The 26,441-nt window shown below is 53.7% G+C and overlaps 1 protein-coding gene and 1 long non-coding RNA gene across 2 annotated transcripts; both read left to right on the top strand.

The window, feature by feature from the left end:
• Positions 1 to 7,284: 7,284 nt before the first annotated feature.
• On the top strand, positions 7,285 to 12,739 carry LOC116951867 (uncharacterized). Its single transcript, XR_012946852.1, has 2 exons — positions 7,285 to 7,634; positions 7,880 to 12,739. It is a non-coding gene; the product is annotated as an uncharacterized LOC116951867 (long non-coding RNA).
• Positions 12,740 to 13,774: 1,035 nt separating this feature from the next.
• Positions 13,775 to 20,608, top strand: LOC142930867 (uncharacterized). Its single transcript, XM_076073895.1, has 3 exons — positions 13,775 to 13,814; positions 14,945 to 15,179; positions 19,680 to 20,608. The coding sequence occupies exons 1-3, from the start codon at positions 13,775 to 13,777 to the stop codon at positions 20,371 to 20,373; spliced, it is 969 nt and encodes a 322-aa protein (XP_075930010.1). The 3' UTR covers positions 20,374 to 20,608.
• The last annotated feature ends 5,833 nt before the right edge of the window (positions 20,609 to 26,441 follow it).

Genomic DNA, 26,441 nt, shown 5'->3' with positions numbered 1-26,441 from the left:
AGGGGGCTTGCGAGTGACTTTCACGGCAGCCGTGAGTAGCCAGGCCCCCCACCCCCGTGACACCCCGTGGCTCTTCTTCACTCGTTACATCGGTTTGCGCACCAAGAAGTTCCATTCGTTGACGAGAGAGGAGAAGGAAGGACAGAAAGCAATGCAGGAGACTTTTGACTTAAAACTTTCGTGACCGCAGGGATTCATATTCTTTGGTTCTTTCGGTCAAGTCACGTAGATAGAAAAATAATAAAACGATGAATAAAAATAAAACAAAAACCAAAGCTTAATTTAGGAGACATTTAAGTTGGGGTCGCGCCCACCACCACCCCCCCCCCCCCGTTCCCTCTCGTGTTAACCGAAAGGGACGCCACAAAGTGCACCTAGCCTGGCACGGGTGCCGCCGTGACGCCACTGGAAAACTCGGCCACGTCAGAGACGAGCGGCAGAATAATCGGATTAGTTCGCGACACGAGGGATCGATTTAATCCCGCGCCTCGCGCATAAAGAAGAGAGCCTCGCGTCTGGCCCACGGGGCCACCCCCTTGGTCGGGGTTGTGGTGGTGGTGGTGGAGACGACTACTTGAGGCCGACTCTCTCATCCTCCCTCTCATCCTCCCTCCCTCTCATCCTCCCTCTCATCCTCCCTCTCATCCTTTTTTTCTCTCATCCTCCCTCCCATCGTCCACCCTCGCCTTCTCTCCTCCTCGGGTGAGAGAAGCGCGAACACGTGTTGTTGTTGGTTGTTTGTTGTGTGCTCGTCCATCGGGGTTCACAGCACGAGACGGGCGATGGCGACTGGCCCCCGGGGGGTCGCGTTCGGGACTTCGCATCGCTCGCGTAGGGGAAGAGACGAAGGCGGTGCGTCGCAAAGCGGCCCATGAAAGTCCCGGGTCTCTATGCGGTGTCTCTGGGTCTCTGTGCACTGCGGATTCTGAGGATTCTGCTCCTATTCTCTCCTCGCGCGTGGTGGCAGCAGCAGTCTGCTTCAGGAGCTCGAGGCCGATGTCGAGGTCTGCTAGCGACGACCAGAGGAGAGAGAGTTCATGTGCATGTGTCTCTGTGTGTCTCTCTGTGTGTCTCTCTGTGTTTCTTTGTGTCTCTGTGTCTCTCTGTGTGTCTCTGTGTGTCTCAGTCTCTGTGTGTCTCTCAGTCTCTGTGTGTCTCTCAGTCTCTGTGTGTCTCTCTGTGTCTCTGTGTATCTCAGTCTCTATGTGTATCTCAGTCTCTATGTGTCTCTGAGTCTCTGTGTCTCTGAGTCTCTGTGTCTCTGTGTGTCTCTATGTGTCTCTGTGTCTCTGTGTGTCTCTATGTGTCTATGAGTCTCTATGTGTCTCTCAGTCTCTGTGTCTCTCAGTCTCTGTGTCTCTCTGTCTCTGTGTCTCTCTGTCTCTGTGTGTCTCTGTGTGTCTCTATGTGTCTCTGAGTCTCTCTGTGTCTGTGTGTCTCTGTGTGTCTATGTGTCTCTGAGCCTCTATGTGTCTATGTGTGTCTCTGAGCCTCTATGTGTCTCTGTGTGTCTCTCAGTCTCTGTGTCTCTGAGTCTCTATGTGCCTCTGTGTGTCTCTGTGTTTCTGTGTGTCTCTGTGTGTCTATGTGTGTCTGTGTGTCTCTGTGTGTCTCTGTGTGTCTGTGTGCTTCTATGTGTCTCTAGGCATCTCGGAGTCTCTATGTGTCTCTGTCTTTACGTGTCTCTCAGTCTCTGTGTCTCTGTGTGTCTCTGAGTCTCTGTGTGTCTCTAAGTCTCTGTGTCTCTATGTGTCTCTGTGTCTCTATGTGTCTCTGTGTCTCTATGTCTCTCTGTGTGTCTCTGTGTCTCTATGTGTATCTGTGTGTCTCTCACTCTCTGTGTCTCTGATTCTCTATGTATCTCTGTCTTTCAGTCTCTGTGTCTCTGTGTGTCTCAGTCTCTATGTGTCTCTGTGTGTCTCTCAGTCTCTATGTGTCTCTATGTGTCTCTGAGCCTCTGTGTGTTTCTCAGTCTCTGTGTTTCTATGTGTTTCTATGTGTCTCTATGTGTCTCTGTGTGTCTCAGTCTCTATGTGTCTCTGATCCTCTGTGTGTCTTTCAGTCTCTATGTGTCTCTGTGTGTCTGTGTCTCTCAGTCTCTGTGTGTCTCAGTCTCTATGTGTCTCTGAGTCTCTGTACGTCTCTGTGTGTCTCAGTCTATATGTGTCTCTGTGTGTCTCTGTGTGTCTGTGTGTCTCAGTCTATATGTGTCTCTATGTGTCTGTGTGTCTCTGTGCGTCTCTGTGTCTCAGTCTATATGTGTCTCTATGTGTCTGTGTCTCTCAGTCTCTATGTGTCTCTGTGTGTCTCTGAGTCTCTGTGTGTCTCTCAGTCTCTGTGTCTCTATGTGTCTGTGTGTCTCTCAGTCTCTGTGTGTCTCTGTGTGTCTCTGTGCGTCTGTGTCTCTGTGTGTCTCTGTGCGTCTGTGTCTCTGTGCGTCTCTGTGTGTCTCAGTCTATATGTGTCTCTATGTGTCTGTGTGTCTCTCAGTCTCTATGTGTCTCCATGTGTGTCTCTGTGCGTCTCTGTGTGTCTCTCAGTCTCTGTGTCTCTGTGTGTGTCTGAGTCTCTGTGTCTGTGTGTCTCTCAGTCTCTATGTGTCTCTGTGTGTCGCTGTGCGTCTCTGTGTGTCTCTGTGTGTCTCAGTCTATATGTGTCTCTATTTGTCTGTGTGTCTCTCAGTCTCTATGTGTCTCTGTGTCTCTGTGTGTTTCTGAGTCTATATGTGTCTCTGTGTGTCTCTGAGTCTATATGTGTCTCTGTGCGTCTCTGTGCGTCTCTGTGTGTCTCTGTGTCTCTGTGCGTCTCTGTGTTTCTGTGTGTCTCTGTGTGTCTGTGTGTCTCTGTGTCTCTGTGCGTGTCTGTGCGTCTCTGTGTGTCTGTGTGTCTCTGTGCGTCTCTCTGAGTCTCTGTGTGTCTCTGTGCGTCTCTGTGCGTCTCTGTGTCTCTGTGCGTCTCTCAGTCTCTGTGTGTCTCTGTGCGTCTCTGTGTGTCTCTGTGTGTCTCTGTGTCTCTGTGCGTCTCTGTGTTTCTGTGTGTCTCTGTGTGTCTCTGTGTCTCTGTGCGTGTCTGTGCGTCTCTGTGTGTCTGTGTGTCTCTGTGTCTCTGTGCGTCTCTGTGTGTCTCTCTGAGTCTCTGTGTGTCTTTGTGCGTCTCTGTGTCTCAGTCTATATGTGTCTCTATGTGTCTGTGTCTCTCAGTCTCTATGTGTCTCTGTGTGTCTCTGAGTCTCTGTGTGTCTCTCAGTCTCTGTGTGTCTCTATGTGTCTGTGTGTCTCTCAGTCTCTGTGTGTCTCTGTGTGTCTCTGTGCGTCTGTGTCTCTGTGTGTCTCTATGTGTCTGTGTGTCTCTCAGTCTCTGTGTGTCTCTGTGTGTCTCTGTGCGTCTGTGTCTCTGTGTGTCTCTGTGCGTCTGTGTCTCTGTGCGTCTCTGTGTGTCTCAGTCTATATGTGTCTCTATGTGTCTGTGTGTCTCTCAGTCTCTATGTGTCTCCATGTGTGTCTCTGTGCGTCTCTGTGTGTCTCTCAGTCTCTGTGTCTCTGTGTGTGTCTGAGTCTCTGTGTCTGTGTGTCTCTCAGTTTCTATGTGTCTCTGTGTGTCGCTGTGCGTCTCTGTGTCTCAGTCTATATGTGTCTCTATTTGTCTGTGTGTCTCTCAGTCTCTATGTGTCTCTGTGTCTCTGTGTGTCTCTGAGTCTCTGTGTGTCTCTGAGTCTATATGTGTCTCTGTGCGTCTCTGTGTGTCTCTGTGTCTCTGTGCGTCTCTGTGTTTCTGTGTGTCTCTGTGTGTCTGTGTGTCTCTGTGTCTCTGTGCGTGTCTGTGCGTCTCTGTGTCTGTGTGTCTCTGTGTCTCTGTGCGTCTCTGTGTGTCTCTCTGAGTCTCTGTGCGTCTCTGTGCGTCTCTGTGTCTCTGTGCGTCTCTCAGTCTCTGTGTGTCTCTGTGCGTCTCTGTGTCTCTGTGTGTCTCTGTGCGTCTCTGTGTTTCTGTGTGTCTCTGTGTGTCTCTGTGTCTCTGTGCGTGTCTGTGCGTCTCTGTGTGTCTGTGTGTCTCTGTGTCTCTGTGCGTCTCTGTGTGTCTCTCTGAGTCTCTGTGTGTCTCTGTGCGTCTCTGTGCGTCTCTGTGTCTCTGTGCGTCTCTCAGTCTCTGTGTGTCTCTGTGTGTCTGTGTGTCTCTGTGTGTCTGTGTCTCTGTGTGTCTCTGTGCGTCTCTGTGTGTCTACGATCCATAGTTGGGGTTGTATGGCCACAGTCGCGCCCCTCCGTGGCTTCTTTTTCATTGTCATTTGGCGCATCGCCCGGTCGTTGTTGTCGTTGTTATTGTTGTTGTCGTCGTTGTCGTTGTTATTGTTGTTGTCGTTGTTGTCGTTGTTATTGTTGTTGTCGTCGTTGTCGTTGTTATTGTCGTCGTTGTTGTTGTTGACGTTCCGATGCGGTCGACGGCTCTACCGGTGTCTCCGAGGAGGAGGATGAGGAATGTCGAAGCCAGGGGGTGCGAGATTCTGCCACCAGCGACTCTCCCCGCAGGTGCAGCGATGGCAGAGTCGGGGGGCTGCCCCCCGCTGTGGGTGCAGCTGGTGTCCCTGCTCTGCCTGCTCGCTTCGGGCCTCGCTTGCTGCCTGCAGGGCCGCGCCGAGTCCGGCTTCACGTGGTGGTACCTGGGCGGGGCCGCCTGCTGTGTGGCGGCCGTCTTCGCGGCGTTCCGCGTCTACGTCGCTCGCAAGGACCGAGCCGCCAGGGCCGAGACGGCCCCGGCAGGCACGTAGCCTGGCACCGAGGGCGAGGGACGCGTCCATTCGATGAGGACCACTTCCCACTGCCACCTCTCGCCTGCCGTGGTGAAACCACCACCACCAACCACCAACCAACCAACCACCCCACCAACCAACCACCCCACCACCAGCCACCCCACCAGCCACCCCACCACCAACCACCACCAGCCACCCCAGCTCGCCGTGCTTGGCAGAGACGGCCACGTTTTTTTATTCGCACGAAGATTCGTGGGGGTGGTGGTGGTGGGAGCGAGCGAGTGAGCGGCTCGCAGCGAGACCTCCAACATTGTGGGTTGGTTGACTCAGCCCCATCATCACATCACTCCGTGGGGGGTATAAAATACGGGAACCAAAAAGTCAACAGCAGTTGTTGTCCCATGGAAGAGACTCGCCCCCCTCTCACCCCCAGCCATAAGAACGCAGAAGCTCCACCACTGTCTCTGCGGGGCTGTGGACAGGAGGGAGACTCACTTCCTCACTCACTCACACACTGCACTCACACACTGCACTCATACACTCACTCACACACTGACTCACACACTCACTCACACTCACAAACACACTCACTCACTCACACACTGCACTCATACACTCACTCACACACTGACTCACACACTCACTCACAAACACACTCACTCACTCACACACTGCACTCATACACTCACTCACACACTGCACTCATACACTCACTCACACACTGACTCACACACTCACAAACACACTCACTCACACACTGCATTCACACACACTCACTCATACACTCACACACTGCACTCACACACTCACTTCCTCACTCACTCACACACTGCACTCACACACTCACTCACACACACTCACTCATACACTCACACACTGCACTTACACACACTCACTCATACACTCACTCAAACACTGACTCACACACTCACTTACACTCACAAACAGACTCACTCACACACTCACTCACTCACACTCACTCACACACTCACTCACTTACACTCACTCACACACTCACTCACACACTCACTCACACACTCACTCACTCACACACTCACTTACATTCACTCACACACTGCACTCACACACACTCACTCATACACTAACTCACACACTGACTCACACACTCACTTACACTCACACACTCACTCACTCATACACTCACTCACACACTCACTCACTCACACACTCACTTACACTCACATACTCATTCACACACTCACACACTCACTCACACTCACACACTGCACTCACACACTGCACTCACAAACTCACACACTCACTCACACACTGCACTCACAAACTCACTCACACTCACTCACACACACACTCACTGCACTCACAAACTCACAAACTCACTCACACACTGCACTCACACACTGCACTCACACTCACTCATACACTCACTCACACACTCACGCACTCACTCACAAACTCACACACTCTCACACTCACTCACTCATACACTCACACACTGCACTCACGGACTCACTCACACACTCACTCACACACTGCACTCACAAACTCACTCACACACTGCACTCACACACTCACACACAAACTCACAAACTCACTCACACACTCACTCACACACTCACTCACACACAAACTCACTCACTCCTCTTCGCTCCCTGTGGAGCATTAGTGGCCCCGACAGGGCCCCGCGGCCACACCGGACGGCCTTGAGCAGCTTCCTCTGCTTCACCCCAAGACTGCGCCCCCCATGGTGTTGAGTTGGTCGCCAGGTGGACCTCTGCCTGCCCCCTGCCTGCCCCGTGGTGTTTCCCGTTGCGGTTGTCCACCGTTAGGGGGCAGCTTGCGCTCAGCAGGCAAAGGAACTCCGATGGCTTCATGAAGAATAAGAATGATGATGATGTGAGATTGTTGTTGTTGGAGCCGCAGGGAGACCGCGGAGCTGGAGAGTCGCGCGAGTCACCAGCAGAGGGCGCCCCCTGCTGGTGATCTCCGCCGCTCCAGCACAGCAGTGACCCCCACCACCACCCCCCACCACCACCACAACCACCACTACCACAACCACCACTACCACACCACAACCACCACTACCCCCCCCACCACCACCCCCCACCACCACCACCCCCCACCACCACCACACCACAACCACCACTACCCCCCCCCACCACCACCCCCCACCACCACCACCCCCCACCACCACCACACCACAACCACCACTACCACACCACAACCACCACTACCCCCCCACCACCACCCCCCACCACCACCACCCCCCACCACCACCACACCACAACCACCACTACCCCCCCCCACCACCACCCCCCCCCCACCAACCCCACCACCCCACCACCACCACCACCCCCACCACCCCCACCACCAAAAACCCCTACCACCAACACCACCCCCCCACCACCATCCTCCACCACCACCACCACCCCACCACCACCCCACCACCACCCCACCACCACCACCACCAACCCACTACCACCACCCCACCACCACCACACCACCACCACCACCTCCACCACTACCCCACCACCACCCCACCACCACCACCCCACCACCACCACCACTCCCAACACCACCCCACCATCACCACCACCGTCTTAATTGTCATCGAGTTTTAGAGTCGAACTTGGACGCACATGTCCAGTGCCGGACTAAGCGAGTGCGGGGCCTGTAGCATTTGTTGTTATAAAGGGGTCCTAAAAAAAAAGTAAATATAAAAAAACACTTTTAACTTGCACAGTAAAGTAATTGTATTTTTTCATTTGCTATACGGCCAGATCATACGACAAATCGCTAACCTTAAACACCCAATCGTTCATAAAAGTTGAAGGCGGTATAGTACTATAGTACTATACCGCCTTCAGGACGCCCCTCGCCAGACGCTGTCCACCCCGCAGCTTCTACTCAGGTGAGAACCCACGGCACCATAATAAATAAGCCAGTGCCAGAAATTCTACATTTCTGTGACGGGCGCCGGTCTGCACGACAACCAGGCACCCCATTGCAGCGCTCAAGTGGCATCGCTTGTGCCGTTTGTTCAATTTTATATAGTAACAAAAAACAATCGCCGCTCGCGCCCGTTTGTTTTAGAAAACATTCTCACGGGCCCGCCTATCGTTCCCCCCCCTCTCTTCCCCCCCCCCCCACGCGCAGGAACGCCAGCGCCAAGGACCTCACTCGGTTCACCGCCGACGCCGTCGCCCTGACACGGCGGCTGGACCAGCGCGGCGGCGGGGAGGAGGAGGAAGAGGAGGAAGAGGAGGACGACGGGTGGGAGGGGGTGGTGGGCGCCTGTTTCCCCGGCAGCCCCAGATCCCGGCCACCGTTGTCACGGCCGCCGTCCACGCGGCCGTTCTGCCCCTTCAGCCTCTCCCCCCCGTCCAAGTCGCGGCTGGCAAAGCGCCGGGCGTCCATGCGGGGGGGGCAGCAGCAGCAGCAGCAGCACGGCGGCGGCGGCGGCGGCCCCCCGCTGCAGCACGACGCGGCGCTCGGCCTGGTCGGGGGAGCCTCTTAGCACGGCGGCTTCTCCCGGGTCTGGCACGGCACGGCGTCGTGGCCATCAAATCCTAGCCCCCCAACCTTCCACTCCCGCAGTTTGCGTTTTGAATTCACGAATTTATTGTGGCACTGACTCCCCTTGGTCTAGCACTTCTTTGGGTTTGTGCCTTTTGTTTGATTGGGGTCTGCACACGGAAGTTTCCACTTCCCCCGGAGTTTCGTCTCGTTATCCGGCACTGCGCTCAGAGCTTTAATACCCCACCCCCTTCCCTTCCCACCATCGTGATCGCAGCGCTCTGGCGGAGCAGAGGGGGGAGATGGGTTGGGTCGGAGCCTCCCAACCCAGTGCCAGCGGTGATTCTCGTTTAGTGCAGAGCGAGGCCACCGGACGTGGCGGCGTAAGGGGAGCTTGGCTTTCAAGTTCCGGGCCTAGGGACCCTCGTAAGGAAAAATAAAATTGTGCCAAGATGCCACTGGGGGCAAACTGACAGGTGGAGGTGCGACGAGGCGGCTCGGTGCGGAAATAGTCGCTCGTTATTGTCAAAACGGAAACTTTGTCTTTGATTTAAGGAAGAAGGAAAAGCATGGCAGAGGCGTTTGTACAGGTAAAAGAGGCGTTGCGTGGTAATTATATATAATTATATTTCGGGTAAACCTAACGATGACGGAGCCGGTCGAGGTTTGAGCTGCTCACCGTTTGTGTGTTTTCCCCTGGGGCCTCTGAGGCCTGGCTCCAGTGCCGCGCTGTGGTCAACAGCGTAGAGGTGCTCGCTCCATTAATACAAAGCCAGCTGTTGACCATTTGTGGTGGTGTTTTCTTGGCCGTGGTGTGATCGCCCTCGCCCGTGGCTCCTTGAGTCCTCCTCCCCCAGTACCTCGACGCTGGGGTCACGCTGGGTTCGTTTTTGTTGTCAAAAACCATTATTATTTTCATAATTTGTGTGTTTTTTATATATAGCAGTCCAAACAAAGTATGGCTATAAATTTAAGTGTTATAATTTTCTATATTTTATTTTACGAGCTCTCCGGATGTTCTAAAGTTTGATTTGCTCACGCGCAGAGACGCAACGTAACCGTGAGCACCGAGAGCGGAGGAGAATGGTGGCATTATTGTCATCGTTATCGCGCTTCGCTGGCGGCGCGTGGGTTGGGCCGGAGGACGCGCTCATCCCCCTTGTTCGGGCTTGCGCTCCGGGTGGTGACATTCCTATGCAATGGCGCGCCGCGCGACCAGCACGCGGGGCGTGCGGGCCGCGCGGTGCCCTCGCCGCGAGCCGAGGGGGGGGGGGGGGGGGCACCGGGCGCGGCGGTGCCCCCGCTCGGCTCGGCGATGGAGCCGAGTGGCGCCGTGGCAGGCTCCCACGAGCACCGCGCTCCGCGTCTCGGTCGCGGCCGCCGTGGAGATTGTCGCGTGCGGCGACGACGCCGCCGGCCCCGCCGCGGGGCTTTCCAGGTGGCCAAATTTTTTTTTTATTTTTTTTTACGGCGGTTCAGCAAACCCGCTTGCTGTGTACCGCCGCCGTTGCAGCAATTGGCCTGCCGTTCGGTCTGCGGACTTTTTGCACGCTTATCCTGCAGGTGTGCAAGTTAGGTTTCCTGCGGTATAAATCCCACGTGCGCGCAAACGCTCGTTAAAAAGTAATCGGCCGCGCATCGCGAGGCAAGACCCTCCGGAAAGCGAGTCATTGGCGAGGCTTTCCCAGACAAACATTAAAGGGGTCTACGAAATGACGCGGACAATTTGTATCGCTTCCTGCCGACACGTAAAGCTGTGCTGCCATTGACGTGGCTGGTGTGACTTCTTAGCTGGACGATTGCTTTGCCTGCGAGCTGGTGATTTTTGTTGCCGCGGGCCTCGGGCTGGTTCTGTGGCTGTCTCGGCAGCGGGTGACCTCGTGATGTCGAGACACTGAGACTTGGCGGGGATGATGATTCTGGTGAGCCAGTCTCTACCCGACTCGCCCGTGTGCGTGAAATGTGTTTGTGAAATGTGTGGGCAGTGATGAGGCAATGCTGCTCGCGCTGAGCTATGGCACGGTAAACCTGGGTTCGATTCCTGGCCACGCACAACATCGGCAGTGAACCAGTCCGTACCCTCCCCTAGTTCAAGTATCTGTTGTGGTGTGTGAACATGAGCACTGGGGATACAAAGGTGGCCAGAAGTTGTTCTGGCCACCCTGTCAAGTGACGTTGCCGGCCTTAGTAGGTGCTCGCTAACATCACTTGCCCAAGAGTCAATAAGACTAAATAGACTACAGCGTGTGTGTACGTGACTAGTTCAGAACTGTATGGAATGCTGCTGTGGTCGGTTCCACGGCAATGGAGTCTCATTGCTGCACAGAACCCGACCCACACTCGGGCGTGGATATCCGGCCAGGTGGTAGCTCTGGTGGCAGAGTGAGCAGCGCGCTCTCTCGGAAGGTCGCTGCGAGTTCACATCCTGGTTGGAGAGATTGACTCGGCCCATCGCCATTGTGTGGGGAAGATGACTGGTGGGTGCCCTTAAGGATAAATTTGCCCCCCTCCCCTTGCTATAGGAACGTGGAATTTCCACTCCTGGCTGAGAGCTGTGACGAGAGAAGCACCCGGCCTTCAATGCTCAAGTTCAGCAGGAGATCACTTTGGCTTTTGACAAACATTGGGAGCCAAGCTGCTTTCAGTGCTCCCGGTAACGCGTGGGGAGCATCCTCAAGCCTGCATGGTGCTTGCAAAGCTCCGTTACTCGTGAATCGACACTCGCGTTCAACCTCGCGCGGTTACCGCCTCTGCTGCGATTTAAACTGGGTTCAAGCATTTTGAGTTGAAGGTATCTGCCTGATCACGAATAACTTGAGCAAATTCCCATCGCTTAATTTTCGTTGCCAATTTTAATCCCCGTGAAGATTTCGGCGCTTGAGGCATAACTGTTGATTTGGCATGCGACAGACACTCCGTGTGTGAGGCAATTTAAGCGACTTCGAAAGTAGCTCTTTGATATCCACTTCTGTGGAGCTGTTGTGATACAGGGCGAGGGTTACTCTGCTGCCTTCGAGACTCCCCGCCCCCCCCCCCCCGAAATGGGAGTGGAGAGACGGGGGGGGGGGGGGTGGGGGGTCTTGCGCGATGATGCCGGCAGTGGTGCCAACCTAAAGAAGCTAAAGTGTGGGGGTGCCGACTTGTACAACACAGCGTGGATTTTTTTTGCATAGCGTCTACTTGCAAATCGCCCCCCCCCCCATCTTGTCAAGACGCCGTACAGAAACAAGTGCGCGTAGAGAGGTGTCGAGCGAGGTGCAGGATGAGTCTACAGAATTTATATAGCTGGGTGGTGGGGGTGCAGAAAAGCACCCAACTATACTTCCCACGGTGGTTGAGGGAGAGACGGGGGAGGGTGGCGTCGAGGCCTCCGCCCGAGTGCGGCCCTCGCACGCTCTCCGTGCCCCGCGGGGCCAGGCCAGGCGAAACTAATGCAAGCTGAAGTCGTCGTCACGAGCTCTTCGTGACTCCGTGGTGCCGTACGACGGCTGTGACGTTTCTGACTGGCGGGTTTTGAATGAACTTTTTTTTTGTTTTCTTACAAACTATTCCCCCCCCCCCCAACAAAAAAAAGGAGTGGGCGAGGAAGGTAAAAAAAAAAACTTAATTGAGCATCTGAGAGTGAAACGGAGAGAACGTGGGAAATTGGGACGGGCGGGGGGAGTCCGGTTGGGGCGAGCTCGCGGGTCTGCTTGGCTAGCGTGTGATCAGGGGTAGGGTTGGGGTCCTTTCGGCTCTTGGCTAGTAGTTTTAGGTTCGGATTAGTTAGCTCGTGTGGTTGGTATTAGGGGTAGGGCTGTAGGGGTCTGGGTTGGCTAGTTAGGTTTAAGAGTAGAGGTAGGGTTGTAGTTTCAGTGGCTAGCATGATTAGTAAGGGGTAGCGAGTGGTAATGCCTGGGTGGTTAATTTGGTTCGAGTCTGGGGGGTGTAGATATATGGTCTGGTTAGCCAGTGTGGTTCGTGTTAGGGTGAGTACTCGCCCCCTCGTTGACCCAGGGTGTTCCACCCCTAACAACCGGGGCCCCCTTCACCGTTCCCAAGTTGCCTCTCCCTCGTGGTGTTGTTGTTGGTGAGAGTTGTACCGGACCGGCATCGTCGCCTCGACTCTCGCTGGCTTGTGTTTGGAGGGGAGCGTTTATTTGGTGCCGGATCCCCCCCCCCCCCCCGCCTAGCCTTCTCGGAAATTCAATTTTCTTTTGTTAAATTCACGTTTAATTTTCCCCCCTCCCTCCCCCGTCTTCGCTCCAACGACAAAGTTCTAAGGACGTGGGGGAGAGAGAGAGAGCGAGAGCGAGGGGCGGGGGGGAGTATGAAGCACGAGAAGCGAGGCAGAGCGGTCAACACGCAGACGCGTCGCTGGGTGGTGTTTACAGAGGTTGTATGTGGCGGCTCTGCGGGGGTCCGCTTCACCGTGACTGACAGCCGCGCCAATCCGCCGTTTGTGTTGTTTAACGAGCACTTTACTGACTTTTATACAATAAACATTTTATACAAAAGCCAGCCAATGACTCCGCGCGCCATCTCTTGTTGAATTACTTGAATGCGAGTTGAACCGTGGTGGTGGTGTAGATGCACGGGCAGTGCGCCGCCTTCGCATTTGCGTCTCCACGTGACACTTTCGCACGTGTCCCATCACCCGCGCAGCGTTCTCAGAGTTGAATTGGTTCATCGCAAGCGGTGCCAGATGCAGCTAGTGCGGGGCCTGTAGCATTTAGGGGCCTTAAATAAAAAAAAACATTAAAACACGCATTTTTTTCCTATGCCTAGTCAAGTAATTGTATTTTTTTCATTTTATATTGAGCCAGATAATACGACATCGCTAACCGTAAACACCCAGTCGTTCATAAAAGTAGAAGGCAGTATAGTACTATAGTAATAGAGCAAGTGCAGAATCACTGAACCGCAATTGATAGCTTGGAAGCGTTTAGCGCGGGGCCCTTGAAAGTGCGGGGCCCGTAGCTACATGTGTAGCCACTTTTGCTACGAGGATCATCCGGCACTGATAGCAAGCGAACTCTGGATCGCATTCGACATTCAGTGTCTCGACAGCAGTCAAGATTGAACCAATTTTGGTGAACTGCCAGGTGTTTAAGGCCAGGACCCCTTGGATATGGGTCATCGATGCTGCTCCGTGGTTGGTGGTGGTTGTTGGCTGTTGAGGATGAGTGATGGCGCTGGTGTTGATTCTAAACACTTGCCGATTCCTCCGCCTTTCCACGTGGCTCGGACGATCACGTGCTGGTCGTGAGAACGTCGCTAATTGGTCATTAAATCGGTCGTGGCCTCGTATAAGACCGAATGCTGCCGTTGAAAGAACCATTTCTCCTCGGCCCATCAGTCTCTGACCGTCGAGTGGAGGGCACACGTTAAACCCCAGTCCCCATACCCATCCACCCGCTAAAACCGCTTCACCGTCATCATTGAGAAGAATCGATCGTGAACGTGGACTTCCCTTCAAACAGGCGGCCTCGCCTATTTACAGCCCCCACTAAGGCGGTGGCAATGCCACATTGCGGGCGCGGGTCAAATCTCACAATGGCGCTGCACTCGAAAGTCTCCATCCTCGATGGACGAAGTGCCGAGCTGTTGACCCCCCCCCCCCCCCCCCCACAGATTCCGCTTGTGCGTCGAAAGCTCCCAAGCACCTGCGGCTGGCCCGACATGCCGTCGTCCAAATGATTCGCGGCCTTTTGTCAATCCGCTGCTGGATAAAGGCCCCCCCCCCCTGCACACCACGCTGTGTCGGTCATCGTGCTCGTTTTTGACCGGACTGCACCACGCTGGTGAGGTGCGCGTCGACGGAGGGCGCAGAGACACCGAACACCCTTGCAAACGAGATTCTCCAACCCCTAGCGGGAGGAGGAGGAGCGGGAGGAGGAGGATGAGCGGGAGGAGAAGGATGAGCGGGAGAAGGAGGATGAGTTGGAGGAGGATGAGCGGGAGGAGGATGAACGGGAGGAGGAAGAAGAGGATGAGCAGGGGGGGGGGGAAGGTGGTCACTCGCCCGAGTTAATCCGCACAGAGGGCGGGCGATCGGATCCCGGCGAGAAAAGCGCTTTCGCCGGCACTCCGGAGCCACGCAGCAGAAGCAGCAGGAGGAGGATGAGGAGGGGCTCATTACACTAATTGTCTCGAGTTGCACTCAACTGCTGGGGCGGGGCGAGGAAGCGAGTTGTATCGCTCGTGAGTTGTTGTTGTTGCTGAGTCGCTGTGCCCCTTGGCGCTGCCCCCTGGCTCACGGAGGGGGCTTGCGAGTGACTTTCACGGCAGCCGTGAGTAGCCAGGCCCCCCACCCCCGTGACACCCCGTGGCTCTTCTTCACTCGTTACATCGGTTTGCGCACCAAGAAGTTCCATTCGTTGACGAGAGAGGAGAAGGAAGGACAGAAAGCAATGCAGGAGACTTTTGACTTAAAACTTTCGTGACCGCAGGGATTCATATTCTTTGGTTCTTTCGGTCAAGTCACGTAGATAGAAAAATAATAAAACGATGAATAAAAATAAAACAAAAACCAAAGCTTAATTTAGGAGACATTTAAGTTGGGGTCGCGCCCACCACCACCCCCCCCCCGTTCCCTCTCGTGTTAACCGAAAGGGACGCCACAAAGTGCACCTAGCCTGGCACGGGTGCCGCCGTGACGCCACTGGAAAACTCGGCCACGTCAGAGACGAGCGGCAGAATAATCGGATTAGTTCGCGACACGAGGGATCGATTTAATCCCGTGCCTCGCGCATAAAGAAGAGAGCCTCGCGTCTGGCCCACGGGGCCACCCCCTTGGTCGGGGTTGTGGTGGTGGTGGTGGAGACGACTACTTGAGGCCGACTCTCTCATCCTCCCTCTCATCCTCCCTCCCTCTCATCCTCCCTCTCATCCTCCCTCTCATCCTTTTTTTCTCTCATCCTCCCTCCCATCGTCCACCCTCGCCTTCTCTCCTCCTCGGGTGAGAGAAGCGCGAACACGTGTTGTTGTTGTTTGTTTGTTGTGTGCTCGTCCATCGGGGTTCACAGCACGAGACGGGCGATGGCGACTGGCCCCCGGGGGGTCGCGTTCGGGACTTCGCATCGCTCGCGTAGGGGAAGAGACGAAGGCGGTGCGTCGCAAAGCGGCCCATGAAAGTCCCGGGTCTCTATGCGGTGTCTCTGGGTCTCTGTGCACTGCGGATTCTGAGGATTCTGCTCCTATTCTCTCCTCGCGCGTGGTGGCAGCAGCAGTCTGCTTCAGGAGCTCGAGGCCGATGTCGAGGTCTGCTAGCGACGACCAGAGAAGAGAGAGTTCATGTGCATGTGTCTCTGTGTGTCTCTGTGTGTCTCTCTGTGTGTCTCTCTGTGTTTCTTTGTGTCTCTGTGTCTCTCTGTGTGTCTCTGTGTGTCTCTCAGTCTCTGTGTGTCTCTCTGTGTCTGTGTGTCTCTCTGTGTCTCTGTGTATCTCAGTCTCTATGTGTATCTCAGTCTCTATGTGTCTCTGAGTCTCTGTGTCTCTGAGTCTCTGAGTCTCTGTGTCTCTGAGTCTCTGAGTCTCTGTGTCTCTGTGTCTCTGAGTCTCTGTGTGTCTCTGTGTGTCTCTATGTGTCTCTATGTGTCTATGAGTCTCTATGTGTCTCTCAGTCTCTGTGTCTCTCTGTCTCTGTGTGTCTCTGTGTGTCTCTATGTGTCTCTGAGTCTCTCTGTGTCTGTGTGTCTCTGTGTGTCTATGTGTCTCTGAGCCTCTATGTGTCTATGTGTGTCTCTGAGCCTCTATGTGTCTCTGTGTGTCTCTCAGTCTCTGTGTCTCTGAGTCTCTATGTGCCTCTGTGTGTCTCTGTGTTTCTGTGTGTCTCTGTGTGTCTATGTGTGTCTGTGTGTCTCTGTGTGTCTCTGTGTGTCTGTGTGCTTCTATGTGTCTCTATGCATCTCTGAGTCTCTATGTGTCTCTGTGTCTTTACGTGTCTCTCAGTCTCTGTGTCTCTGTGTGTCTCTGAGTCTCTGTGTGTCTCTAAGTCTCTGTGTGTCTCTATGTGTCTCTGAGTCTCTATGTGTCTCTGTGTATCTATGTCTCTCTGTGTGTCTCTGTGTCTCTATGTGTATCTGTGTGTCTCTCACTCTCTGTGTCTCTGTGTGTCTCTGATTCTCTATGTATCTCTGTGTCTTTCAGTCTCTGTGTCTCTGTGTGTCTCAGTCTCTATGTGTCTCTGAGTCTCTGTGTGTCTCTCAGTCTCTATGTGTCTCTGAGCCTCTGTGTGTTTCTCAGTCTCTGTGTTTCTATGTGTCTCTATGTGTTTCTATGTGTCTCTATGTGTCTCTGTGTGTCTCAGTCTCTATGTGTCTCTGATCCTCTGTGTGTCTTTCAGTCTCTATGTGTCTCTATGTGTCTCTGTGTGTCTGTGTCTCAGTCTCTGTGTCTCTGTGTGTCTCAGTCTCTATGTGTCTCTGAGTCTCTGTACGTCTCTGTGTGTCTCAGTCTATATGTGTCTCTGTGTGTCTCTGTGTGTCTGTGTGTCTCAGTCTATATGTGTCTCTATGTGTCTGTGTGTCTCTGTGCGTCTCTGTGTCTCAGTCTATATGTGTCTCTATGTGTCTGTGTCTCTCAGTCTCTATGTGTCTCTGTGTGTCTCTGAGTCTCTGTGTGTCTCTCAGTCTCTGTGTGTCTCTGTGTCTCTATGTGTCTGTGTGTCTCTCAGTCTCTGTGTGTCTCTGTGTGTCTCTGTGCGTCTGTGTCTCTGTGTGTCTCTGTGCGTCTGTGTCTCTGTGCGTCTCTGTGTGTCTCAGTCTATATGTGTCTCTATGTGTCTGTGTGTCTCTCAGTCTCTATGTGTCTCTGTGTGTCGCTGTGCGTCTCTGTGTGTCTCTGTGTGTCTCAGTCTATATGTGTCTCTATTTGTCTGTGTGTCTCTCAGTCTCTATGTGTCTCTGTGTCTCTGTGTGTTTCTGAGTCTATATGTGTCTCTGTGTGTCTCTGAGTCTATATGTGTCTCTGTGCGTCTCTGTGCGTCTCTGTGTGTCTCTGTGTCTCTGTGCGTCTCTGTGTTTCTGTGTGTCTCTGTGTGTCTGTGTGTCTCTGTGTCTCTGTGCGTGTCTGTGCGTCTCTGTGTGTCTGTGTGTCTCTGTGCGTCTCTCTGAGTCTCTGTGCGTCTCTGTGCGTCTCTGTGTCTCTGTGCGTCTCTCAGTCTCTGTGTGTCTCTGTGCGTCTCTGTGTGTCTCTGTGTGTCTCTGTGTCTCTGTGCGTCTCTGTGTTTCTGTGTGTCTCTGTGTGTCTCTGTGTCTCTGTGCGTGTCTGTGCGTCTCTGTGTGTCTGTGTGTCTCTGTGTCTCTGTGCGTCTCTGTGTGTCTCTCTGAGTCTCTGTGTGTCTCTGTGCGTCTCTGTGTCTCAGTCTATATGTGTCTCTATGTGTCTCTGTGTGTCTCTGAGTCTCTGTGTGTCTCTCAGTCTCTGTGTGTCTCTATGTGTCTGTGTGTCTCTCAGTCTCTGTGTGTCTCTGTGTGTCTCTGTGCGTCTGTGTCTCTGTGTGTCTCTGTGCGTCTGTGTCTCTGTGCGTCTCAGTGTGTCTCAGTCTATATGTGTCTCTATGTGTCTGTGTGTCTCTCAGTCTCTATGTGTCTCCATGTGTGTCTCTGTGCGTCTCTGTGTGTCTCTCAGTCTCTGTGTCTCTGTGTGTGTCTGAGTCTCTGTGTCTGTGTGTCTCTCAGTCTCTATGTGTCTCTGTGTGTCGCTGTGCGTCTCTGTGTCTCAGTCTATATGTGTCTCTATTTGTCTGTGTGTCTCTCAGTCTCTATGTGTCTCTGTGTCTCTGTGTGTCTCTGAGTCTCTGTGTGTCTCTGAGTCTATATGTGTCTCTGTGCGTCTCTGTGTGTCTCTGTGTCTCTGTGCGTCTCTGTGTCTCTGTGTGTCTGTGTGTCTCTGTGTCTCTGTGCGTGTCTGTGCGTCTCTGTGTGTCTGTGTGTCTCTGTGCGTCTCTCTGAGTCTCTGTGCGTCTCTGTGCGTCTCTGTGTCTCTGTGCGTCTCTCAGTCTCTGTGTGTCTCTGTGCGTCTCTGTGTGTCTCTGTGTGTCTCTGTGTCTCTGTGCGTCTCTGTGTTTCTGTGTGTCTCTGTGTGTCTCTGTGTCTCTGTGCGTGTCTGTGCGTCTCTGTGTGTCTGTGTGTCTCTGTGTCTCTGTGCGTCTCTGTGTGTCTCTCTGAGTCTCTGTGTGTCTCTGTGCGTCTCTGTGTCTCAGTCTATATGTGTCTCTATGTGTCTCTGTGTGTCTCTGAGTCTCTGTGTGTCTCTCAGTCTCTGTGTGTCTCTATGTGTCTGTGTGTCTCTCAGTCTCTGTGTGTCTCTGTGTGTCTCTGTGCGTCTGTGTCTCTGTGTGTCTCTGTGCGTCTGTGTCTCTGTGCGTCTCAGTGTGTCTCAGTCTATATGTGTCTCTATGTGTCTGTGTGTCTCTCAGTCTCTATGTGTCTCCATGTGTGTCTCTGTGCGTCTCTGTGTGTCTCTCAGTCTCTGTGTCTCTGTGTGTGTCTGAGTCTCTGTGTCTGTGTGTCTCTCAGTCTCTATGTGTCTCTGTGTGTCGCTGTGCGTCTCTGTGTCTCAGTCTATATGTGTCTCTATTTGTCTGTGTGTCTCTCAGTCTCTATGTGTCTCTGTGTCTCTGTGTGTCTCTGAGTCTCTGTGTGTCTCTGAGTCTATATGTGTCTCTGTGCGTCTCTGTGTGTCTCTGTGTCTCTGTGCGTCTCTGTGTTTCTGTGTGTCTCTGTGTGTCTGTGTGTCTCTGTGCGTGTCTGTGCGTCTCTGTGTCTGTGTGTCTCTGTGTCTCTGTGCGTCTCTGTGTGTCTCTCTGAGTCTCTGTGTGTCTCTGTGCGTCTCTGTGCGTCTCTGTGTCTCTGTGCGTCTCTCAGTCTCTGTGTGTCTCTGTGCGTCTCTGTGTCTCTGTGTGTCTCTGTGCGTCTCTGTGTTTCTGTGTGTCTCTGTGTGTCTCTGTGTCTCTGTGCGTGTCTGTGCGTCTCTGTGTGTCTGTGTGTCTCTGTGTCTCTGTGTGTCTCTCTGAGTCTCTGTGTCTCTGTGCGTCTCTGTGCGTCTCTGTGTCTCTGTGCGTCTCTCAGTCTCTGTGTGTCTGTGTGTCTCTGTGTGTCTCTGTGTGTCTGTGTCTCTGTGTGTCTCTGTGCGTCTCTGTGTGTCTACGATCCATAGTTGGGGTTGCATGGCCACAGTCGCGCCCCTCCGTGGCTTCTTTTTCATTGTCATTTGGCGCATCGCCCGGTCGTTGTTGTCGTTGTTATTGTTGTTGTCGTCGTTGTCGTTGTTATTGTTGTTGTCGTTGTTGTCGTTGTTATTGTTGTTGTCGTCGTTGTCGTTGTTATTGTCGTCGTTGTTGTTGTTGTTGACGTTCCGATGCGGTCGACGGCTCTACCGGTGTCTCCGAGGAGGAGGATGAGGAATGTCGAAGCCAGGGGGTGCGAGATTCTGCCACCAGCGACTCTCCCCGCAGGTGCAGCGATGGCAGAGTCGGGGGGCTGCCCCCCGCTGTGGGTGCAGCTGGTGTCCCTGCTCTGCCTGCTCGCTTCGGGCCTCGCTTGCTGCCTGCAGGGCCGCGCCGAGTCCGGCTTCACGTGGTGGTACCTGGGCGGGGCCGCCTGCTGTGTGGCGGCCGTCTTCGCGGCGTTCCGCGTCTACGTCGCTCGCAAGGACCGAGCCGCCAGGGCCGAGACGGCCCCGGCAGGCACGTAGCCTGGCACCGAGGGCGAGGGACGCGTCCATTCGATGAGGACCACTTCCCACTGCCACCTCTCGCCTGCCGTGGTGAAACCACCACCAACCACCAACCAACCACCAACCAACCACCCACCAGCCACCAACCACCACCACCAGCCACCCCACCACCAGCCACCAACCACCACCACCAACCACCCCACTACCAGCCACCACCACCAGCCACCCCACCAGCCACCCCACCGCCACCACCACCAGCCACCCCACCTCCAACCACCACCAGCCACCAACCACCACCAATCACCACCCACCAACCACCACCACCACCAACCACCACCAGCCACCCCAGCTCGCCGTGTTTGGCAGAGACGGCCACGTTTTTTTATTCGCACGAAGATTCGTGGGGGTGGTGGTGGTGGGAGCGAGCGAGTGAGCGGCTCGCAGCGAGACCTCCAACATCGTGGGTTGGTTGACTCAGCCCCATCATCACATAACTCCGTGGGGGGTATAAAATACGGGAACCAAAAAGTCAACAGCAGTTGTTGTCCCATGGAAGAGACTCGCCCCCCTCACCCCCAGCCATAAGAACGCAGAAGCTCCACCACTGTCTCTGCGGGGCTGTGGACAGGAGGGAGACTCACTTCCTCACTCACTCACACACTGCACTCACACACTGCACTCATACACTCACTCACACACTGACTCACACACTCACTCACACTCACAAACACACTCACTCACTCTCACACTGCACTCATACACTCACACACACTGACTCACACACTCACTCACACTCACAAACACACTCACTCACGCACTGCATTCACACACACTCACTCATACACTCACTCACACACTGCACTCACACACTCACTTCCTCACTCACTCACACACTGCACTCACTCACACACACTCACTCATACACTCACACACTGCACTTACACACACTCACTCACACACTCACTTACACTCACAAACACACTCACTCACACACTCACTCACTCACACACTCACTCACACACTCACTCACTTACACTCACTCACACACTCACTCACACACTCACTTACATTCACTCACACACTGCACTCACACTCACTCATACACTAACTCACACACTGACTCACACACTCACTTACACTCACTCACTCACACTCACTCACTCACACACTCACTCACTCATACACTCACTCACACACTCACTCACTCACACACTCACTTACACTCACATACTCATTCACACACTCACACACTCACTCACACACTGTACTCACAAACTCACTCACAAACTCACTCACACACTGCACTCACACACTGCACTCACACTCACTCATACACTCACTCACGCACTCACTCACACACTCACTCACACTCACTCACTCAAACACTCACTCACTCACACACTGCACTCACACACTCACTTACTCATACACACACACTCACACACTGCACTCACAAACTCACTCACACACTCACTCACTCACGCATACACTGCACTCACTCACACACTGCACTCACAAACTCACTCACACACTGCACTCACACACTCACACACAAACTCACAAACTCACTCACACACTCACTCACACACAAACTCACTCACTCCTCTTCGCTCCCTGTGGAGCATTAGTGGCCCCGACAGGGCCCCGTGGCCACGCCGGACGGCCTTGAGCAGCTTCCTCTGCTTCACCCCAAGACTGCGCCCCCCATGGTGTTGAGTTGGTCGCCAGGTGGACCTCTGCCTGCCCCCTGCCTGCCCCGTGGTGTTTCCCTTTGCGGTTGTCTACCGTTAGGGGGCAGCTTGTGCTCTGCAGGCAAAGGAACTCCGATGGCTTCATGAAGAATAAGAATGATGATGATGTGAGATTGTTGTTGTTGTTGGAGCCGCAGGGAGACCGCGGCGCTGGAGAGTCGCGCGAGTCACCAGCAGAGGGCGCCCCCTGCTGGTGACTCGCGCCGCTCCAGCACAGCAGTGACCCCCACCACCACCCCCCACCACCACCACAACCACCACTACCACACCACAACCACCACTACCCCCCCCACCACCACCCCCACCACCACCACCCCCCACCACCACCACACCACAACCACCACTACCCCCCCACCACCACCCCCCACCACCACCACCTCCCACCACCACCACACCACAACCACCACTACCACACCACAACCACCACTACCCCCCCCACCACCACCCCCCACCATCACCACCCCCCACCACCACCACACCACAACCACCACCCCCACCACCCCCACCACCAAAAACCCCTACCACCAACGCCACCCACCCACCACCATCCTCCACCACCACCACCACCACCACCACCCCCACCCCACCACCACCACCTCCACTACCACCACCACCCCACCACCACCCCACCACCACCACCACCAACCCACTACCACCACCACCACCACACCACCACCACCACCACCACCACCCCACCACCACCACCCCACCACCACCACCACTCCCACCACCACCCCACCATCACCACCACCGTCTTAATTGTCATCGAGTTTTAGAGTCGAACTTGGACGCACATGTCCAGTGCCGGACTAAGGGAGTGCGGGGCCTGTAGCATTTGTTGTTATAAAGGGGTCCTAAAAAAAAAAGTAAATATAAAAAAACACTTTTAACTTGCACAGTAAAGTAATTGTATTTTTTCATTTGCTATACGGCCAGATAATACGACAAATCGCTAACCTTAAACACCCAATCGTTCATAAAAGTTGAAGGCGGTATAGTACTATAGTAATAGAGCAAGTGCAGAATCACTGAACCGGAATTGATAGCTTGAAAGCATTTAGCGCGGGGCCCTTGAAAGTGCGGGGCCCGTAGCTACTACACATGTAGTAGATTTTGTAGTAGCTACTATGTAGTAGTACTATGTAGTAGCTACTTGTGCTACTACGATAATAAGACACTAACCCATATTGCGGACGGAAGGTCCCTTGCCTATCGTCGTCAAACAATTCACGAGCGTCGCGCTCCAAGCAAGGCGCAGCGCTGCTGATGAGACGTTGCGTTGTCAAATCCAGTCGCAGAGAGATGTTTGCCTGCGTTGAACAAATGCCCGCCGACTGTGACGCACTCCCCCCGAAGGCAGGCGATGCCGCTGATGGGATGTGTCGAAACGTACTTTGCGGGGAGCGGTCGTGTGGCAGACGCGCATGTTGAACTTCTTTCACACCGTACGCGGTCAACCGCGCTTCGAACCCGGCCAACGACGAGTTCCGATTCCGGCTCGCGGCCAACACCGGTGACGATTATCTGAACCGGTCCTGGGCCTCCCCCTAGGTCGGCTCGGCCTCAAATCAGCACGCGATGGGGTGTGTAAATATAGTCACGAGGGAGACAAAGGCGGCCGGGCGTGATGCTGGTCACCCAACGAGCACCTTCGTAGGTGCTTGTTGAAAGCACTTGCCCAAAAAAGTAAATCTTGATTTGAAGTTTTCGTGACTGCAGGAATCCATACTCTTTGGTTTTTTCGGTAAAGTCACTTAGGTAGAAAATAAATTAAATCACGACGTTTCGGGCGCAACACAAGGCTATAAGGCTATACGGGGGATCTTTGTTTTTGTATGCACGTACCTGCGCGCGCATGGGTAGGGGACAGGTATGAGAAGGTGGGGGGTGGGGGGGGCTTATGGCACGCTTCTTTGACCTATTTAGTGATTAAATCGCCTCTCTCGCTGCTTTTGAATGGGGGCAATTGAACGAGGCTCGCGCTCTTTCTCTCTCTCGTCTCATCATCATCTCTCGTCTCATCATCATCTCTCGTCTCATCATCATCTCTCGTCTCATCATCATCTCTCGTCTCATCATCAACTCTCGTCTCATCATCATCTCTCGTCTCATCATCATCTCTCGTCTCATCATCATCATCTCTCGTCTCATCATCATCTCTCGTCTCATCATCATCTCTCGTCTCATCATCATCTCTCGTCTCATCATCATCTCTCGTCTCATCATCATCTCTCGTCTCATCATCAACTCTCGTCTCATCATCAACTCTCGTCTCATCATCATCTCTCGTCTCATCATCATCTCTCGTCTCATCATCATCTCTCGTCTCATCATCATCTCTCGTCTCATCATCATCTCTCGTCTCATCATCATCTCTCGTCTCATCATCATCTCTCGTCTCATCATCATCATCTCTCGTCTCATCATCATCTCTCGTCTCATCATCATCTCTCGTCTCATCATCATCTATCGGCGCCGCGATCCGAGACGTGTGCCACCCTGTGGGGTCGCGTGCCCAGCCGTGAATTCGGAGGTCGTTTCCATCGCCAGCTCCCTCGTCCGCCCGCCCGGCGCCCGCGTGCCTTGCGCGATGCACGGCTCCCCCCCCCCCCCCACCGGTGTCCTTCGCCGAGTCGCACCGAGCTCAATGCTGCCACCACCAGTGGCTGGGGGGCTTAAGAGGGATTAATTAGCTCTTTAATTAATCACGTTCGCATTAATTGGGCCGCCTAATTAATCGTCCACGGCGCTGGGTGGCTCTTTTGTGTGTGCGCACCACCCCCCACCCCCCCACCCCCCCCCCAAAAAAAAGAACGTGTTTGTAGATGATCGTCGTTATATAATTGTGGATAATTATTCATTCGCTTCTCGCTTAGATGCCGTCGTGGGAACGGTGATGACTGTAACAATCCTATTGTCGCGATTGTAATAAAAAAATAAAATCGATACGAGATTCCATTATTGTGTGTCTCCCATTGAATCTCTTCGTTGTGTTTCCTTGCGCCGCACGATGCGAGTCGCCTCTGCTCCGTCTCGTTCGGTCTGACAGCCGCGATGTCACATTGGCGATGTTGACTTCTTTCGCGCCGTACGTGGCCCACCGTGCGCATTGCAAACAACTGATGTAATCGATTATTTTCAGTACAATTCGACGCGCCGTGAAATCGCGAATCGATAACGATCGATGGGTGCGACATGAATAATGGTGGAGAATACAAGCAACACATTGCAGGCAACAACGCAAGCAACACGTTGCAGGCAATACAATACAAGCAACACGTTGCAAGGGGCACAGTGATCAGACCATCGGCCCCTCTACCAGGTCGGGTCTCCCTACGTCCAAGATCGACGCCCGCCTCTGACCTTTGACCCCTCGGAGAACCTTTCCGATAGTTCCCGAACCTCACTCAGCAACTCCGCCCCTCCTCTCTGGTCCCGATCTTCTCTCTCCTAAGGATTGGATGCTGAGGACATCACCGGTGCCTGTACCCATTGCCCTCTGGCATCCCCTGGATGGCGCTCTCTCATTGCAGATGTACACATCCCCATCATCAGCCGCACGGCCTTCTGTGGGAGTGCACATTTCATCAGCATTGGCTCAACACAAGCAAACTTTGGACCGGTTTGGGACATTCAGCTGTGTCACCAGCGGAGTCGGGTTTGACTTTAACTAATGCTGGTGAATCGGCCGGATGCTGTAGACAAGGACTCCCACCACCACCACCTCACCCCCCTCTCTCTGTGTGGGTCCTAGAGTTGGACACAGATCTCTGACAGAACGACCATCAGGCAATGCCGGATGAAGCTAGTGCGGTGCCTGTAGCATGATGTTATAAAGGGGCCCCAAATAAAAAAGAGAAACACGTAAATATTAAAACACCAATTTTTGTACTTGCATCGTAAAGTAATTTCATTTTTTCATTTGCTACACAGCCAGATAATACGACAAATCGCTAACTTTAAACACCCAGTCGTTCATAAAAGTTGAAGGTGGTATAGTACTATAGTAATAGAGCAAGTGCAGAATCACTGAACTGAAATTGATAGCTTGAAAGTGCATATGTAGTAGCTACTACTACACATGTGTAGTAGCTACTACATATGTAGCTACTGTTGCCACTACGATAATCCGGCTTTGCCGTCAGGGCTCGCCGTGTCGGACCGCTGTTTGTACCGCACGGGGTCACCGCACGCGCCACGTGGCCACGTTCGTTCTCATCGGCGGGGGTCCGTGGCCCCATCACTGCCACACCGCACAACGAGTTGATGAGTTAATGAGTGTCCCCCCGCCCCCCTTTTTCTTTGGGAATGTATAATTGAATCATTATTTAATTAACGTGCGATAGGGGAAGGGGTGGGTGGGGGGGTGATTGAAAAAAAGGGAATCCGATCTGAAATTCTGCACATGTGATGGGATGTGTATATTTTTTTTATTTCGTACGTGGAGGCAGAGATATGGGAAGGAGTCAACGGAGTGACTGCTTCGTTATTATTGTGTTACTCAGAACCGTCGTGATTGAGTGTGTCATCTGGAGCGGCTGGCTCGTTTCTGAACAAAACAATCCGACGCGAGACTCGACTTTTTTTTTTACAAAAAACGAAAGCGACAAAACATTCCGTGTTTTTTTTTCTTCCTGCGAATTGAGATTCGACGCGCGGTGACCGTGACCTCCTCCCACCGTCACTCAACGCGTAGCTTCACCGCACTGCGGCTCGTGGCGGTCACCAAAGCGGGCAGCGGCCAAGTGCCCCACCATATGTTGCCACGCGTGTCTCCGCCTACGAGTCTG

Source organism: Petromyzon marinus, chromosome 44 (genome assembly GCF_048934315.1).
Source record: "Petromyzon marinus isolate PM22_M1 ecotype Great Lakes invasive population chromosome 44, UKy_Petmar_22M1.pri1.0, whole genome shotgun sequence".
In the NCBI taxonomy this organism is placed as follows: domain Eukaryota; kingdom Metazoa; phylum Chordata; class Hyperoartia; order Petromyzontiformes; family Petromyzontidae; genus Petromyzon; species Petromyzon marinus.
The sequence above is the reverse complement of the archived record's forward strand: the minus strand, read 5'-3'. Positions and strand labels throughout refer to the sequence as shown.